A 20249-nucleotide genomic window follows, 5' to 3' on the forward strand; every position below is an offset into this window, starting at 1 on the left:
AAAAATATATATATTACATCAATTTTTGTTCATATAAAATATCATATTAAATACTCAAATTTTACCATTTAAGTTTTTATTTTTTTTTTTCAAAATTTTAAAATTTTCAAAATTTTTATCTAAATAAAACGAAAATAAGATTGACTAATTATTATGTCATAGAGTTTAACAAACAGTTGTGATTTAATATTAATTTGAAATAAAATATTTATTTTTGAAAACATATATATATGTATTAGTATAATATTTGTAAATATATATATTTTATATAAAATAAATATTAATTGTTCTAAATTGAAATCACAATCAAATAAACTAATATCATTTGTCTCTCGGATATTATGCTTATTTATTATTTAAGTATATCCATCAAATGATGCTTACCTAATGAATATAATATTTTATGACAAAGAAATAATATTTTATATAATAATTATTTTATCTCAAATACATATTAAAAAAAATTAAAACTAAAACAAAGAAACAAGTTTTTGTGTGTTCCACATGCTATATATTTGTTAAATAATGTTAATTGACTTTTATATATAAATAAATAAATAATGATGTACATCTCCATGCGCAAATTTCGCATATATATCCCGTCCAATTTTTAGGTAGATCATCTAACAAATAGACACCCCTTTTGTTAATTTTCATTTTATCTTATTTAGTCTTCCGTCATGTCTTGAACAACCCTGAAAAACATTAGCAATTATATTTTGCCTTAAAAAATCATAATATTATTCAAAATTATACTTCCTCCGTTCCGGAATTAAATATTCATTTGTTTTTTGCACGTAGTTTTAAAAATACCAGTATTATATTGAGATATAGTAGGAATAAAGTAGAAATGATTAAAATAACCTTATTAGTATGTGTGATATGAAGGTAATGACATTTGTGTAATATATTGTAAGTTGTAAGGGTATTTGTAATGTTAGGTAGATAGTACAGTTACTAAAAAAGGAAATGGATACTTTGTTATAGGACGAACTAAAATGGAAAAATGGATATTTTGTTATGGGACGAAGGGAGTATTTTATTTCTAAATATTGTGATAATTTTCAAAACTATATTTTGTTATAAATATATCATTTTTTTTTTTTTTTTTTTATCAATCTCTTGTGAGTAATATACAATTCAACATATTTACAATAGTATCATTCAGTAACTTAGGGTGTGTTTGTTTGGGGGTTTGGATTTTGGATTGGGATTTGAATAGTAAAAATTTTGAATTTGAATAGTTGTATGATGTGATATAAATAGGATTTGATGTGATGTTTTGAATATAAAATTGATTTTTAGTATAATATAAAAAATGAAAAATAGGTGTTTGATGTGATATTTTTGGGGAGAAAAAATTGAATGAATAGTAGAAATCCTTCAAAATCCTTCAAACAAACACACCCTTAATATATATGTATATATATATATATAAAAGAATTTATTTTATTTTTTTTGTTTTTCATCTAACATAATTATTTTTATGATTTTAATATTCTTATTTTTGAATCTCTATATAAAAGGTAAATGATTAATTTTGCTTGATGGACCAATTATCTCATTTTGTTGATTGAACATCATATATTATTAATTTAGTTGTACAAATTAATGCTTTATGAAGTAAAGTAAACATTTTGTCAAAGAAATGACAGTTATGTTTAACTAAATTATAAATATTACGTTTGAGATTCCTATTAGCGGATGAATAATTAATAGTTGCGTTGTCTTAACAGTAACTTAAAGATTGAGTTGAAAATAATCTATTTAATTACTATTTTATTTATGTTGTACTATGTAAGATTTAAAAAAATTTAAGTGTGTATTTAATTATTTTAATAACTGGATTATAATAAAATATATATAATATGAATATCATTTTCTACCAAATAAATTATATATAGAGGGACTATAGTCAAAATTCAAATTAAATTTCCTACATATAAGGATCTATTAATTCAAGTTTTTTTTCATAATTATATATAGAGACTATAGTCAAAATTCAAATTAAATTTCCTATATATATATAAACTACTTTAAACCATGCATAAGATCCACATAAATTAACAAATAAAACAAAAATATCCATCAAGGCCAACTTCTAAATCCAACAAATCAATGTAGAAATCAAATAAGAAACAAAATATATGTAAGTTTAATAACCTAGACAATTAAAACCTAATTTAATGAATGAGTCCCTAAACAAGTGTTTATTCGTGGAATTTTGGTTTTGAATAATAAAATTTTGAATTGAAATAATTATTTGATGTGATATAAATATGTATTAATGTGATATTTTGAATGTAAAGTAAATTTTAATGTAATATAATAAATAAAAAATTAGTGTTTAATTTGATATTTTTGGGGAAAAAAAATAGTAAAATTATGATGAAAATCTCACAATTATATACTCCCTCTGTCCCTTAACAATTTATCCATTTTTCCATTTTGGTCTGTCCCATAACAAATTATCTATTTTCTTTTTTTTAGTAATTGTACTATCTACCTAACATTACAAATATCCTTCCAATTTACAATATATTACACAAATGTCATTATCTTTATATTATACAATACTAATAGGTTAATTTAGTCTTTTTTAACATTTATTTCTACATTATCTTAATATAATACTAATATTTTTAAAACTCAGTGAAAAAAACAAATAGATATATAAATATGAGACGGAGAGAGTATGTTTTTGAAGTGTTTTGAATTTTTGAGATATTTTAATAATAGTAAAAGGTTGAATATAAACTAGTCATATTACATTTATAAATATTGAATATTATGTTTTAATACTATTCATTAATTTTAATTTTTGAAAGAATATATATATATATATGCATATCACATTATTTATTTATTAATTTTTATAAAACATAAAACTAAATACTTAATTTTTATTATTTTAAAACTTTCAAACCTTCAAAAGTTTTGAATTTGAATTTTGATTTACACAACATTTTACAAAAGAAAAAATATTTTTATTAGAAATAAGACATTGAATAAATTTAATATAGACATGACACCTAAACCAACCAGACCTTTAATTTTGAAGACTTAATTAAAGGACAACACCCTGGCCATGTGACATTGGATTGATAATGGGATTAAAATTAACTAGAATAGTATTGATTAATTATTGGATTAGTTTCTCAGCTCACAATATTTATTCAGTATACATTGATAAAATAATTTAAAATATTTATATGCAAATATATCCAAATAATACATTGCTAATTGGAAATATTCTATTGATGGTAGCTGCTCAGCTCTATAAGGATACAAGTGATTGACAACAACTGAGCAGCACTCCCAGGAACCCTGACTTTGTTGTTACAACGCCCTCCCAACCTGCTATATGTTGCACCGGCGCAAGATGAGAAGCTCACCTACTTGTCCGATTTGCAATACCAGTCCTGAAATTAACTATCATTGTCTTTTTCAATGCACTTGGAATAAGACTGTTTGGACGCATTTTGGGTTCTGTGCGCAAGCAACCGCGGGAAGACCTATCTAATCCTTCTAAACTAAGGGATTTTGGATCAAGACCGATAAAATTACTAGTCCAACAGTGATGTGGTTTATTTGGAGAGTCGGAAATGATTATGTTTTCCGTAAAATTCCTCCTCGACCAATGGAGACGTTTACTAAAAGCTACCTTCATGTGAACTTGTTCAAGAAGCTTTTTTCAAAAGTCTCCGGAAAAGCCCTATGTACCAAGATCTGCTTTATGGCACCCCGAAAGATGCGAAATATTTGTCGCACATGCTGACGGTAGCTTGCGAGGATCGGAGTGTAGAGCAGGCTTCGGCGCAATTCTGAGAACCCATACAGGTGTTTGGATAGCAGGAGTTTCTGATTTCGCAGGTAGATCACAAATTCTGAAAATGGAGTTGATGGCTATATACCATGCTATTCATCTTGCTGTCAACCATCATGCTCTGCCTCTGCTTTGCTACTCGGACTCGGCCACGGCCATTAGGCTACTCCAAAATGATATCGTGGATACTCACCCATAGCGTCTATCCTTATTTCAATTCAAAGTTTGTTGCGGCAATACCATATGATTCGAATGCGGCATATTCATCGTGAAGGAAACCAAATAGCTGACCTTCTAGTCCGTCTTGGATCAATGGGCGATGAAATATTTACTGCTTGGGCATACTCCCGGATGATGCCTTAGCGCTTCTTCAAGCCGATTGAACCATTTAGATGACGGCTCTATCTTGATTTTCACGGTTGTTTAGATCTTGTGTTTTTCTTTATCATTTGTTTTGTTTTTTCATTGTTTCTCTTTTTCCTCAAAAAAAACATTCAATCAGCACTCATTCTCATTGGTAAATAACTTAGAATATTTAGATAATACTATACAAAAACATCAATAATATTTATATGTAACACAATTAACATTCATTAAGCACATATAAGTAAAATAAAGTAGATTATACATATAGATACAAAAGCACATGGAAAATATTTAGTCAATAATATATAAAGATAAATATTATGTAGCAACATTTATTCGACTCATGTTGTTAAAATTGCTAAAAATATTTAGACAATAATAAAATTTTCTTGGTAACAAATATATTACTAGTATTTCATATTCCTTTGAATCTTTCTTAATGCACTTTTTTTATGGATGACATATTTATGTTGTTAACAAAATTATTGGGACTCTAAATATTTTTCTAATATATTTCATTTATTAAATTTTTATTAATAATAGATATTTATTGTATAAAAATTAATATATATAATTAACTATCATATCTTATTTTTAATTTGAAATGTTTCTTTTTTTTTTTTGGTAAATATTGTTATTTTAATATGCTTTTTCTTTTCTTTTTTCTTTCTTTATCATTTTATATATTAAATAATTTAAAAAAAAATTTTACAAAAAATAAAATTTGAAAGTTTTATCAAAATTATATACTACAAATATTAATTTTTATTAAGTTATATATTTTTTAATTGGTAACATAGAAATAGCTGTGGAAGAACGGTGTTTTGAAAGGATCAACATATACCGTATATAGTTATGATACACTGTATGCTCTAATATATAATATTTAATAACACAGCACTATGTAAATATATATATTGTATATATTTATATCACATATTAATCTGATCAAATAACATCATAGGAATTTGGTTGGATCAGCACTTATGTGACACCTAAAAAACACTGATATTTGATTTAATGACATTTACATATTACTTGGCGAATTCAATAAATCGACTGAGAAATTATTTTATGACAAATAAATTCCAATTTATATAACTTACTTACTAATGAATTTTCTTTTCATTACAAACGACTTACTCCCTCCGTCTCATATCTATATATTCATTTGCTTTTTGTATGGAGTTTTAAAAATATTAATATTATATTGGAATAAAGTATAAATAAAAATAAAAAAACTAAATTAACTCTATTAGTATTATATGATATAAAAATAATAACATTTGTGTAATATATTATAAATTGAAAGAATATTTGTAAGGTTAGGTTTTACTAAAAATAAATAAATATTTTATTATGGAACGAACCAAAATAAAAAAATAAATATATTGTTAAGGAAGAGGCCAGTATTTTATTTTGCAAATGGGCTTGAACTATAAAATCATAGAATGAACAAATTATTTGCCTGTGGAATTGATGAATATATACATGTCGAGCCCAACTCAAATCATTTCATGCCCAATTAACAATTTTTCATTTTATTTTTATATCATAATCCCAACCCAGCTGGAAATAAATTAAATCAGTCAAATTCAACTAAATTATTGCCTAAGGTAATTGTTAACTGTTAAATTATAATATAAATTGTCTATTAATGTTTCTCTTTTGTACATTTAAATGCATTCAATTTATTCAATTTTAATAGTACCCATTTTTGTTATTTTATACTAATACTAAAACTTATTTAATTTTAAATAAATTAAAAATATATTATTATATATATAATTATTTAATTTATATATAATAATTAAATTTTTTAGAAAAAAAAAACATTGAACATTATGTAACCTTGTTTGTTGTTTGTCCATACTCAATGTAATAATTTATATATATTAATATATATTTTACTCTATCTTATTATATCACTTAAATAAAAAAATAAATAATTATTTATCTCTTTAATTACATTATTTAATATTCAAATTATTATATTTAATCCTCCCACCTAAATTCTAGATATATCTCTTGAAACGGAAGAGAGTAATACATTTATAAGATAGGACTCTTGGCTTTCAGATTGCTTTATTATGCTGAAACTATTTGAAGAGACTAACAAGGTTAAAATTGATCAAGTTGGTACAACGATTAAATGACACATTCATTGAACTTCCACACCAAAAATTTCCAGTCTTTTTCACTCTTGGAGGACTTGGGCCAAAAAAATGTTAAGTTAGGTAGCCAGGTTGACACAGCTTTTAATTAATTGTTTCCAAATTTGGTACACTATGTTCTTAATTAATTGTGTCTACCCCATAAAGAACCTGTTCTCATACCAATATCTTAAAACTAAAAGCAATCTGTGCAAATAGACAGATAGATATGGTCTTATGTAATGAAAGTGAACACCAACAACATCCAATAAACACACAAACTTGACCTTATTTCATCCACCAATAACTCCCAATTCAAGCTGATCAAATCATGTAAAAATGGCAAAAGAAAGCTCAACTCCATTTCAATTTGGAAGCAAAACACTGTACAGATCATTGAAGAACACGTGTATATATATTTGTATAACAAGTAAGAACAGCATCAACCCACAATCCATAAGTGTAAAAACTTTGATACCATCAACAAGAACTCCATAAAACAACCAAATACCAAACAGAAGATCCACATTCAAGAGCATAAATTAAGTTCATATAACTAACTATGTACTGACTGATTCATATCACAACAAAGTTGCTACCTATTTTCCGAATATGGATTTGATCCACCAGATTCCCTTGGTGTCCGCCGGCGCACTGTCGCCGTCCGGCGGCGTCTCCGACTGCGGCGTCTTGCGCAATTTGCTCACGTCATACCCATTTTCTTCAGCCTTACCCACAAGCTGGTTGTAAATCTCATCCTCTATATGAGACTTCCTCGACAGAATCTGGAAGCCAACAACACAATTTCAATTTTCAAACACCATAACAATGTCTAGAAAAGGAATTAGGGTTCAGAGATTGAAGAACACCAACCCATAGATACTTCCTCGAGGGCTGCCCAATGACTGCGTATTGATAATCGTCGTCGATGTAGAGAACCCAGTAGTCTCCGACGATTGGAATTATGGGCAAAAATGGGGGAAGATAGAATTTCACTTTGAGCTTGGCTTCATCGCTGCTAGGGTTAGCCTTGTAAGCTGTCCCCTCGATGTAACTCCTCTTTCCGCCGCTCCACGTCTCGTTCAGGACAGTGACGGTGGCGCCGTCGGGTTGGAGGGTGTAGGTCGCCCTCGTGTCCTTTCCATCACTCGGCTGGAAACGCGACGGGAACGACGCTATTTCGTACCATCTCCCCATGTACCTATTGATGTCCAAACCCTTCACCGTTTCCATTTCCTTCGACATTTTTGGGAATTAAGAATTTGAAACTTAGGGTTTTTGATTGGAAGGTTTGGAGTGATTTTATAGAAAGGTGTGGCGTTTATAATCGGTGGGGGAATTTGATTGGCAAACCTTGGGCGCTACTCCATGACTCGAAATTCGACTAGATAGATGTGCGACATTGCAGTCGTCGGCCATGGAGATGGAAGGGATACGTGGACGATTAACAGCCATAGTTCTGCCCATATGGTTTTGAGCAGATTAGGGCTTATTTTAGGGAGTCCAGGGATTTGAAACCCGCTGGACGATGATGATGAAAAGCAGCGGTGTCGATTCGTCAGGCGTAGGAAGTCCAGGACCTGCATCAGAGTAACTCAATTATAGCATGTATGATTTCCGAAGGTTCTCGAATGCGTCGGATGCTTGTGGAGTCTTGGGGAAGGTAAATGGATAAATGACGGAAATTTTAAATATTAAGAAATGTAACAAAAATATATTTGGCCCATGCAGGTCTCGAACCTGCGACCTTCGCGTTATTAGCACGACGCTCTAACCAACTGAGCTAATAGGCCAATTTATTAATTTTAACATTTTTATTTGATTTATTATAAGATCTTTATTTTAGTTTTAGAAAAGTTCTTATTCAATTTTGATTTGAAATATGATATTAAATTGAGTTTCTGTTAAAATTTATTTTAATATAATATCTTGTAAAAAAAAAATAGTATATTTTTATTAAATTTGTGAAATCAATAATACTGAGATTTTGAATTTAAAATTATAAAAAAATAAAGCCATTCTTTTAAAAAAAAATTACCATTGTTGGCGATATTTGTAACCTTATTTTGTTTTATTAATTAATAAGTTATTTTAATTAATTATGTTTACATTAATTAGAAAATTTTGGTGTCGAATGTGATCCTATGAATAAATAGTATTTGTATTGTTATAATTTAAATGATAAATTGATTTTGAATGTAATACTTTTGTTAGATATTGATAAGCTTTGGCTTTGTTTCTTTTTCAAAATATAAAATTAATATAGTTTTTTAGAAATTAGTATATTATATATTCATTATGTTTATATTATCTATATAATTTTATATAATTCACATAATAACAATAATAATAATAATAAAACAAAAACAAACACATCCTAAGTCTCTTTTTACTTCTACATATTAAACAACATAAGCTGAATATATGTGACTATTTATATAATCAAATTGGAAACAACGGTCCGTTATTTTTAGGTTAAATTGTATAAAATTTACATGTAGTTTGATAGAATTGTACGAAATTTCTCGTACTTTTAAAATTGCATAAAATTCTCTTGTAATTTTATAAACTCTATATTTAATCCCTAGGGCGTCTTTATTTAACGTTGTTTGACTTACGCGTCGAAAATGCAAAAAAGTTTCAGAATCTTCATTTCTAAACATTTGAAATTGCAAATATATTCATTATTTTTATTATTTAACTAAGAATTTTTTTTACCGTTCATTAAGACTCAATATAAGATAAATAAATATATTTATAATTTTAGAATTTTAAAATGAGTATTTTGAAATTCATTTGTTGTTTTAGCGTTTGTAAATCAAACGCTGTTAAATAAAAACGATCGAAGGAGTTAGACGCAGATTTTATTAAATCACGAGGAAGTTTGACGCGATTTTAAAAGTACGGGGATTTTGCGCAATTTTGTGCAATCACATATAAATTTTGTGCAATTTAACCTTATTTTTATATTTTATTTTTCGTTATGCAACTTTTTACCAATTTTAATAAAATATTATTATGATATATACAATAATCGTTGACATTTTTTAATTTGTTTTATAACAATTTGTGAATGTCCTTTTTATTTTTGGCAATGGACAAAATTGCTTTCCATGTCCCTTGCAACAACCTTTTCATTTTTAGTATTTGTAGGCTGCAGGAAGACTGTCACAGCAATTGTGTTGCAGACTGAAATTGTGGACTTGGCTTTATCTTTTTATCAAATCCATTAAATGCCCACAAGAGACAAACTTGATATTTGGAGGATGGTCAAACTCGTGCAGGAACATTGGAAAACATTCCATCAATTTCTATGCTAAGGGAAATTAACGAGAAGGGTGCTCTTACCAAGGATGAATTGTATATAAAATCAAAGAAGACAAAATGTGGTGTGAGTGAGTTGGTGTGCAAATTTTAGACAAAAGATTATTGAGAGAAGCTCTCACCACTCATCCAGTTCAAACTTTTCAACATTCTAAATGTGTGTTCTACACTTATATCAATTGGAGAGGTCTAAGGTGTTCGGAATTAATGGAGTTCCAACCGGAGGGAATGATCAAGCTCTGGATTTCTATGTTATGCTGTCGTTGTTAGTACGAGGTTGTAGCAAAGTATTTTATTGGATTAGCCATGACTAGCATTAGAGTTAAATGAATCGTGGTTGTTTGTGTCCATAATCAGTACTGGTCAGTGGAATTCCTCCTGGATTGGTATCTCGGATATAAATTTGTTGATAATCGAACCGGGTCAACAAACACCTTGTGTCATTGTTGTTTTATGTTCTACATGTTTTTCGTTGTTATTATAACTGTGAACCGTCCACGTTTAGGAAGTTGGCCTTTAAAGTGTTCGAATGTGTTTGTTCGGTAAACCACTTTCCCAACACAATTGATATATTTTATTTTTAAAAATAAATTTATCAAGCTTAATATACATAATAAATATAAATTAATTAAATTAAATTACGATAAATACATTTTTTATCTAAGTTTAAAATTTATTATTTTTTTATAAAATTAATTTATGTTAATTATAAATAAATACATTATATATCTTTTTTTCTTTACAAAATAATATACTCATTATATATACGTACTTTACTTCTTTTTTTTTTTTCATTATCAATATATTAAATTTTATTAATTATTTTCATAGTTTCTGTCTCTCCCCATAATTAGTGATAAAAATAAATAAAAAGAGAGAAAGGCACGTGTCTGAATACAAACATGGAGAACCTGTTTATCCGCCATGGATCTGTGGGTGCTATTCTCGCCATGGCTTTCTCCTTCGATTTCCTTCTTTTCTTCTTCTCTCCTCCCTTCCTCCTTCCTTCACCAGATTCCCCTCTGGTCTCCAATTTCCAATTACAAACGACACAGAATTCGTGCCAATTTCCATCTATTTCCTTATCTGAAAAGACATGATTGAATATATACTCTTCTCCATCCTTCTCCTTCATTTCATTCACGCCGCCACAGTCGCCGCCGCCGCCGGCCAGCTGCCGCCTCCGCCGAAAAAATGGATGACTCTTACAGGTATTCTCATTTTGAAATTTTGTTTTCATGAATTTGGACAAATCGACAAATTCAAAGCTCATCGAACAATTTTGAGATCCTTTTTTCTGCAGGTAATCCGCCGGAGGTTGTGGCGAAAGGCGGCTACTCCGGATTTTTCCCCGACTCGAGCCGGTCGGCTTATCAGTTCGCCATTGACAGCGGCATTCCGGGGACAGTATTGTATTGCAACCTCCATTTCACTAAGGATAACGATGGCTTTTGCATTGCCGATATAAATCTCGGCAATGCGACGAATATCGAAGAATTAGATCCTCGTGGACGGAAGACATACGATGTATATGGACAAATTATTGATGGATGGTTCGGACTCGACTACCCTGCTCAATTTATTTTCGACAATGTCACATGTAAGTAAGTCGCAAAAACTCAAAAAAATATCGTAACAAAAAATATTAAATATGTTAATATTTTAATTAAATTATTTAATTATTTTAATCTACAGTTACGTTTACTATATAATAATTATTTTTACTAATACATTTTTTAATTACTTACTAATTAAACTTTATCTAAATTATCGAATCGTCCAAAATCCTTTCCCGACTCTTAACCTTAGTTTCCGATTTTAACAGTATTGAGAGTCTTACTCATCGTCTTAATTTGCTATCTATAACAACGAAACGTTGTTGTTTCCGAAACAGTGCGACAAAACATCTTCACGAGAATGGCTGTGTTCGACGGCGAGCCGATCACGGGACCATTCGATATAAAGGAAGACGTCAACAAGCAACCGACGAGGCTATGGTTGAACGTCGAGGTACATTGTCTTAATTCGCCGTATTCGAACATGTTACAACATTGTCCTAATAAAAATTCGACGGCAGATCGACATGTTTTACAATCAACACAATGTTGTACCGGAGAGGTATCTCCTAGAGCAACTCAACGGACTTCCCGAGTTCATTTCATCTCCGGAGATCGGCTTCCTCAAGGCGATCCGGCCAAAATTGGGCAATGCGCAAACAAAGATCATTTTCGTGTTCCTTGACGAGATGAGAATCGAGCCAACGACGAAAACGCCGTATGGTACGATCCTCAAGGATCTTGCAACGATCAAATTGTTCGCATCCGGGATTGTTGTCCCCAAAGAGTACATTTGGCCGATTAGTAAGGATCGGGTTTTGATGCCGTCGACGAACGTCGTGCAAGAAGCTCACCGGTTAGGGTTGACCGTTTACGCTTCCGGCTTCGCGAACGATAACTTGTTGAGTTATAATTACAGCTACGATCCCGCCAGGGAGTACCTACAGTTCGTCGATAATCCTCTGTTTTCGGTCGACGGGGTGTTGTCTGCATTCCCGTCGACCGCTTCGGAGGCGATCGGTTGTCTGAATCCGGACAAGAATGCTCCTCGGGAGATCGAAGGTATCGCCGGCGAAACTATACCGTATATTGTAAGAATGAGATGTACTTATTACATTGAACTTGACGGTTCGTTATCATTGTGCCGTAGCTTTGATTATATCGCACAACGGGGCTAGCGGCGATTATCCGGGATCGACCGATCTCGCCTATCAGAAAGCTGTCGATGACGGCGCTGACGTGATCGATTGCGCTGTTCAAATGTCGAAAGACGGGACTCCCTTCTGCTCGGATAGACCTGACCTTATGAAAACCTCGACCGCCGCCATTCTTTACATGGATCTCATGACGAACTATCCGGAAATTCAAGCTGCCGACGGCGTTTTCTCGTTCGATCTGGCGTGGAGCGAGATTCAAGCTTTGAAACGTAAAAGAAACCGCGATCGTACTTGCTTATTTACACAAAACTCACGAAAAACTCACTCATATCGTCGTATTGTTCATCAGCACAACTCGAGAATGCCTTCGATGGCGAACTCGCGAGAAATCCCGCAAACAAGAACGCCGGAAAGCTCGTGACTCTCGCCGAGTTCTTGGAGATTGCCAAAACACGTGTGGTCTCTGGCGTACTAATCGACATTGAGGTACATCGATCTTTCCTACAATGATTCTATTTCAGCTGTTAAATGACAATCTCACTTAAAAGCTTTCTGACACCCCATTTTCCTCAGAGCGCGCCGTTCCTCGCAAAAAGGGGTCTCGACGTGGTTGGTGCAGTCGAAACCGCACTTCGAAACGCAGCGCTCGGGAATCAAAGAGTCCTAATCGAATCCGACGACACATCGGTGCTCTCAAGGTTCAAAGACAAGCCAAACTACCAAAGAGTTCTTTACATCAACGCGACGATGGGCGGCGTCCCAGAACAAGTCGCGAGCGAGGTCAAAAAACACGCCGACGCCGTCTTTGTACACCGAGACGCTATCATCATAGCCTCCGACAACTTCGCCTACAACTTCACCAACACGGTCGAAGCGCTCCACGCCGCCCACATCTCCGTCTACGTCGGAATCCTAAAGAACGAGTTCCAAAACTTGATCTTCGATTACCTATCCGACCCTAACATCGAGCTCGCCACGCTCCATTCACTACACGTCGATGGCGTCGTCACGGACTTCCCTGCCACCGCATCAATGTTCTCGAGTAAGTATAACTGCTAAGATATTTTAAATTTTCGAGTTTAGATTTAATATATATTTTTTTTTTTTTTCAAGGATCTTCTTGTACGAAAAATGGATCAGCATTCGTTACGAAACCTGTTTCGCCGGGCCTACTATACGCAGCAGCTCCGGTGGCGGCTCCACCCCTCCTCAGCACGGAGGAGGTGGTCGATCCACCGTTGCCAGCGGTAGCGGCGAATACGACACCGCCATTGGGTGGTCCCGGAGCTTCGACGGCGGCGGCGCCGCCGCGGCCTAAGCAAAATTCTTCTACTACACTAAGGATTAACCCTGCGGGCTTCTTGTTGGCATACCTTTTGGCAATTGTTACATTATTTACGTGAAATTGAAATTAAAAGATTCATGTTTTTCATACATTGTTGAGAAATGTTTGTACATTCTTTGACCTGTTAATTTGTGTTGGTTTGGTTTCTTATAATAAGTTTAAAATTTAAAGAAAAAGAAAATTAGGAGTGAGCAAAATATTGAAAAATTCGATCCCAACAAAATCGAAATTTAAAATTTAATTTGAATTTTTTAGATTTTCTGATTTGTTCAAATTGAATATTTTGTAAATTTCAAATTTTCAAATGGGTAGACAAATTTAAAATCGGAAATATAATATTTTAATACATTTTATTATTATATATTTTTAATATTTTAATTAAAATAAGAACTAAAATTATATATTTAATATACTTATTTTATTTATTATATATATTTAATAGTATAAAATAATCATAAAAATATGAAATAAAATATAAAATTTTTAAAAATAACAAAAAAGTAGAAAATTTTGGATTTTTGGATTCATTTTGAAATTTTTAGTTCGGGAATTTTCGGATTTCAGTTATTTTCTAATCCGTTTGAATTTGGCAAAATTCGAGCAAAAAAATCGGAATGCTCACCCCTAAGAATACTAAAAAAATTAGGTTTAAAAAATTACAGGGCAAAAGGAGGCTCAGATCTGTTGTCCGTAGAAGGCAGAATAGAGACGGCGGCGACGCCATGGCTGCACGCCGCCGGTTGCCGGAGATCGGCCGTCCGGGCGGACATGCCAAGCCAAGATACGTTCCGCGTTTTCTCTATACCAAATTCGTCGGCTCAGAAAAATACGAATCAAGACAACATATATATCATCACAGCCTCTTTATAATCCAAACCCTCCCAAACATCACCACCACTACAACACAACCACATCCACAGCCGCCGCAGCGCAGCCCAGCAACAGTTTCGATTTTTTTTTTTTTTTTAATTATTGGTTTCTTTCAAGAAATAGCACAGACAGGACGGATAAGGTACCATTACGAGGATCACTTGTCTGTGGAAAGGGCTGTTAGAACGATAAGATTGAGAAATCATAGGGTGTTCTGGGAGGGGTAACCGCCCTGAAGAATTCCCAGATCTACCCTGAAACCCTCATTCTGGATCTTCCGAGCCGACGCAAGGTTCACTGCAGCTTGTTTGTTCGTGTATATGTATGCAGGGTAGTGCGTAATTACTTAACTACCCTCGCAGTAGCCTGTGCATTTACGTAAATAACCTCGCGGTAAATTCTTTTATTTTTATTTACAAAATATTTTATTAAAAATAGCTTTGTTTACTCCAAACATTTTCACATATATGATACTATTAATTTTTTAAAAAATATCATATAAAATATATTTTTTTTCTCATAAAATATCAAATCAAATATTAAGTTTTTATTTTTTGATTTTAATCTTATCAAATTTTTAAAATTTAAAAAATCTCCAAAAACTCCAGTAAACAAAGCTTTTTCCACCATCCCATTTTATGATATATATTATATGTTTTACTTTGATTGACATTTTTGTATTTAAAGTAAAATTTACTAAGACCATTCGCAATGGAGATATCCGCTTTTGGGTATTTTCACTACTTTTTATTATTTACGCCACTTTCTCTGCTACGTTAATGGAGATACTCTCTTCTATTTTATATTCGGAACAAAGATACTAATCCTAATTTTTTAATAAATTTTTATTTTCAAATTATATATATATATATATATTATTTTTTAATTATAGTTTTAATTTTTAGTATTAATTATTTATTTCATTATTATATTATATTATTATTTGTTAGATTTAACAAAAATTTTGAATTTGAATAATTATATGATGTGATATAAATAGGTGTTGATATGATGTGGGAATGTAAAATTGATTTTTAATATAATATAAAAAATAAAAAATAGGTGTTTAATTTAATGTTTTTGAGAAAAAAAGAAAAAAAAAGATAGAATAGTGTATTTAAAATCCAATCTCCAAACAAACACACCCTAAGGATGAATAGTTTATGAAATTTTCTTAAAATTTTATTATTTATCTATTTTTTTCTTAAAATATTAAATCAAATACATATTTTTTATTTTATTATATTATAATAAAATTAATTGTTGATTCAAAATATTGATTTATATTTCATCATACAACTATTACAACAATTCAAATTTTTTAGTATTTAAATCTCCATACAAACACATTTTAAATCAAAACATATTTAATAAATATAAATCAATTTAATTAACTATGTAACATATAACATCGGACATCATTTACCACCCAATCAAAAAAATTTATTTCTATCTCTATCTTCAAAACACAATTTATTACTATTACATTTAAAACTCCAAATATTTTATAAAATTAATTTATATTACTTATAAATAAATAAATAAATAAACAAATTTTTTATTTACATATATCATAGTATGAAATTTTATATTTTACCAGTGACATGCATATTAAATAATATATTTTTAAAAATTTAAATACATATTCCAATAATATATATTAAATTTATTTTAAATCGGTCAATATTATTAATTACTGTTTCATTAAAAATTAAATTAAATATAATATATTTTTGAAAAAAAATAAAATTTCAAAAAATAAATATATGATATTTAATTATGTATATATATTAATTTTTTATAATAAATATTAACAATTAATGAAAAAATCTTTTTAAAATAAAAAATATTGTACAAATATTATATTATGTGCATAAATAAAGTCATAATAAATATGATAGAAAAATAAATTAATTTTATCAATAAATAAAATATATAAATTAATATCTTTCCTAAAAATCAATGATATAAAAATCCAATCAACTTAGTAGAAAATTAAATATTATAAAATCTTCTATTGACAAAGAACACACCAAGTGACATCATTTAAAAAGAATGAAGAGGTCACTCATCACCTATAACCCATAACCCTTATACCTTTTTCCAATTGAGAAAGGAAGGCGGTGCTGGATCCGGCTGGTTAGCGGTTCAATGAATATTTAAACCGAAACGCCAAAGCGGTTCGGTTTATTAACGTTTTCGGTTTCGAACCGGTTGGGCATGTCAACTAATAATTGTTGAACTGAAAGTGCAGACTTCAGAGCGAGAGAAAGAGAAAGCGAGATGAGGGCGAGAGGCGATGATGAACCAGATTTGGGGCTTCCCAATCCATCCATACCTTCTCTCGCCTTATGATTTCTCCTCCACTCTCACTCTCATCCTCATCTTCTGCTCTTTTCGAGCTTCATATTCAGATCCATCAATCAACGTTTATTTATTTATTTATTTTCTGAGGAGGAGACACAGAGGCTGTGATGATACTTTTTCTCTAAGCTTTCTCTACGGGGAAGGAAGGGATGGCAACCCGGCCCGTATCTTGGCGGGGCGACCCGGATGGCCCCCATCTGCTGCAGCCGGTGGTTTCGCAGCCATGGCGGGCCGGATCTTCCCTTACCTGACCGACCGACTGACCGACGGTTACCAAATCTGAGCCTCACACAGTAATTTTATTTTATAGTGTCTTTAAAACCCTAATTTTACTGAGTCGGTGGAAATGAAACCGGCGGTCGGTCAGGTTCTTATTTACTTTTTTCACGGAAACAATTGAACCGGCGGTTCGGAACCGATTGGGCAAGTTTAAATAAACCGGTTGCGGCATATAAACCATAAGGATGGAATTCCCTCACCCAAGATCTCATTAGTTTAGGTCTGAGGCCGCCGTCGTCTGAGCGCGGAGAGGTTGGGAGTTTTTCAAGGGCGGTTGGCCCTCTCTGTGCCAACGCCGGCCGATGATCTCCAAACCCTTATTCAACAGCCCTTCTATGACGACAATGAAGATGATGAACTTGTTCTAAATTCTAAACCCTAAACCAATTGAGGCAGTGATGATCTATCGGGAAAAAACATCAGAGTATTGTGGGCGAAGCTGTATGTTGGCGAGGCAATATCAAGGGACCTTTATGACATGGTGATGGGGTTTTGATGATGGATTCATCCCCGTCGTCGTCTTGTTGGGTTTCCTGGTATTAGCAGCCATGGCAGCAAGCTTCGAACCTTTTCTATTTCTTCTGATGAAAGAAGGCGAATCTGAGCCTCAATTATTGTTTGTTTTTTTAAGAAAAAAAAAAAATTCTTGTTTTTGCACTAAAGATTCAGATTTTGTTTTTCTTTTTTACAATTTTTTCACTGTGTAGATCTTAGTGTTTTTATTTTAATTCCGATCTCTTTCCTTCCTTTCTGGTCTTGGTCTCGACGATCATTAAAATTTTCTTGAAACTTGTGAAGAATATGTTACAGAAAAAAAAAAAAAGATTGATTTGGTATCATAGAAGTGAACTAAGATATTAGGTGAGGCTCAGATCTGTTGTAGACAGAATCAGGGCATGGAGGAAGAACCGGCGGCGCCATGGCAGCACACTCCGGTTGCCAGATAAGGCCGTCCGGGTGGCACAGCCAAGATACGGGCCGGGCTTCCCGAGCCCAATTCGTCAGCTCAGAAAAAAAAAGGAATAGAATTATCATCACAGCCTCTGTTACCCTCAGACGGATAGAGGAAGAAGATGAAGATGAAAATGGTAATGAAGATGACAGTGTAGTAGTAATAGTAGCAGTAGTAGTTGAGTAAAGCAAAGGATAGCTATGGTGAAAGGGCTGTTGCTTTATTTAGCAGCAGAAATCATGGAGCTTGCAGAGAGAGGGATGCCGGCAACCACCCTTAGAGAACTCCGGCAACCTCGCCGCAGCCCTCATTCCACCTCCATTTCTGAGCTGACTTTGATTCGATGATCCTCTTTGGAGAGGGATTGAATCTTTTATGTGTTGTTTCCAACCCAGCCCATTATCAATTTGCTAATGATATTGGGCCCAGCCCAGAAACATAGGTACCCATTAATAGGCCCAAATGTGACTGGTCGTGCAAATTTGCTCTATTCGCCAAGCCCATTGACGTTTTGCTTGTTTGATTCTTAATTTATAAAATAAAAAATAATCCCTACGCCTTAAATGTAATATTTATTATATAATAAACACGAAAATTAAAAAATAAAAAATGTATACGGTTTTTTTACTTTTGATAAAAATAAAATCGTAGGAATAAATTTAAAAAAATGAACATAACGAATAAATGGTAATAAGATTATGCTAATTGATAAAATCATTTCCTACTTAATAGAAGATATAAGAATCTTATAATTTTGGTAGGTGGGGGATATTATAATTTGCAACTTTTTTTTATAGAAAATGAAATTACCTAAAAATAAATATGAATACAAAGTTCCAAAAACTACATAGTTTTCATTTATTTTTTTAAAAAAATAAATCCCGGAATAAAAAAAGCAATAAAAATAAAAAAAGAAAAAAGAAAAATGAGGCTCAGATCTGTATAACCGCGGGTCGGGCAAGGTAAGACCCACCGCGCCATGGCTGCGGAACCACCGGCGGCTTATCGGAAGCCATCCGGTCAGGCCGCCTAGCCAAGATACGGGTCGGGTTACTTCCCCTACCATCGAATTTCGTACGCGAGAAAGCTCGGAGCAAAACCAGATCCAAAATCATCACTGCCCCAGATATCCGACCAATTTTTGCCCATCCATCATTATCCATCTCTCTCTCTCTCTATTTATCTATCTATCTGTCCATCCAAATTGGCTGAACCAGAAAATTGAGTATATATATATATATTTATTTATTTATTTTTGCCTGTAGATCTTGTCGAGGACACGACCATACAGTTTGAGCGCGCAAGGATCAATGGAATCCTAGATCACGCAAAGTAAGGGCTGTTGGTTGCGAAGGAAATCACAGCGGCCAAGAGAAATGGGCAACCACCCTTGAAGAATTCCCAAATCGCCTCTCCAGCCTTCATTTTTGCTTCGAGCTTTCTCGCTCTTCTGAGAAAATTAGGGTTCTGTGCGTATTTATACGAGGGTTAGCTAACCCTAGATGCATACTCAGGCCCAATTTGATAATGAAAACACAGCCCAGGCCCAACACCCGGAAAAATTCATAATGCTTTTGTAACAAACAAAATTTGGAATTTGCTTATCCAATCTATTTTTTTTTGGCACGGTGTGTGTAGATAATTTTTTCCTGTGTTTTTTTTTCTTGGATCTTTTACTATTGAGTTAATATATTAATTAGAAAAAAAATTAAAATTAATAGATTGATTATATGAATAAGTGTAACATATATTTATAAAAAATTATAATATTAAAAGATTATGAAATTTTTTATATAAATTAAAAATATATATATTATATTAAAAAAATAAAACATAAATTTGGCACATTATTATAGTTTCTTTTATAAGAATATATAATTTTTAAATATAAATGGATATGGAATGTGTTTGATTTGTATTTTAAATATAAATTAATTCTAACTATATAACTATTATAATTTTTTATAAAAGTAATACATTTTTTCAACTCTAAGGGTTTTATTTACTTTTTGCGAATTGATTTTTAAATATTAATTATTATATCAAAACATATT

General features: G+C 31.8%; 2 protein-coding genes and 1 non-coding gene across 3 annotated transcripts; 1 reads left to right on the plus strand and 2 right to left on the minus strand.

Annotated features, from left to right (window-relative positions):
- Nucleotides 1-6679: 6679 nt before the first annotated feature.
- On the minus strand, nucleotides 6680-7727 carry LOC127265024 (temperature-induced lipocalin-1). Its single transcript, XM_051294673.1, has 2 exons — nucleotides 7219-7727; nucleotides 6680-7130 (listed from the first exon to the last, which is right to left on the minus strand). Exons 1-2 carry the CDS (start codon nucleotides 7588-7590, stop codon nucleotides 6945-6947), a joined length of 558 nt encoding a protein of 185 aa, XP_051150630.1. The 5' UTR covers nucleotides 7591-7727; the 3' UTR covers nucleotides 6680-6944.
- A 337-nt stretch (nucleotides 7728-8064) lies between these two features.
- TRNAI-AAU (transfer RNA isoleucine (anticodon AAU)) lies at nucleotides 8065-8138 on the minus strand. The gene has a single exon. It is a non-coding gene; the product is annotated as a tRNA-Ile (tRNA).
- A 2469-nt stretch (nucleotides 8139-10607) lies between these two features.
- On the plus strand, nucleotides 10608-13785 carry LOC127264742 (glycerophosphodiester phosphodiesterase GDPDL7-like). Its single transcript, XM_051294246.1, has 8 exons — nucleotides 10608-10880; nucleotides 10973-11269; nucleotides 11564-11679; nucleotides 11747-12287; nucleotides 12376-12651; nucleotides 12732-12868; nucleotides 12956-13424; nucleotides 13496-13785. Exons 1-8 carry the CDS (start codon nucleotides 10766-10768, stop codon nucleotides 13783-13785), a joined length of 2241 nt encoding a protein of 746 aa, XP_051150203.1. The 5' UTR covers nucleotides 10608-10765.
- The last annotated feature ends 6464 nt before the right edge of the window (nucleotides 13786-20249 follow it).

Source organism: Andrographis paniculata, unplaced genomic scaffold (genome assembly GCF_009805555.1).
Source record: "Andrographis paniculata isolate CXL003 unplaced genomic scaffold, ASM980555v1 Contig71END, whole genome shotgun sequence".
NCBI classification, from domain to species: Eukaryota; Viridiplantae; Streptophyta; class Magnoliopsida; order Lamiales; family Acanthaceae; genus Andrographis; species Andrographis paniculata.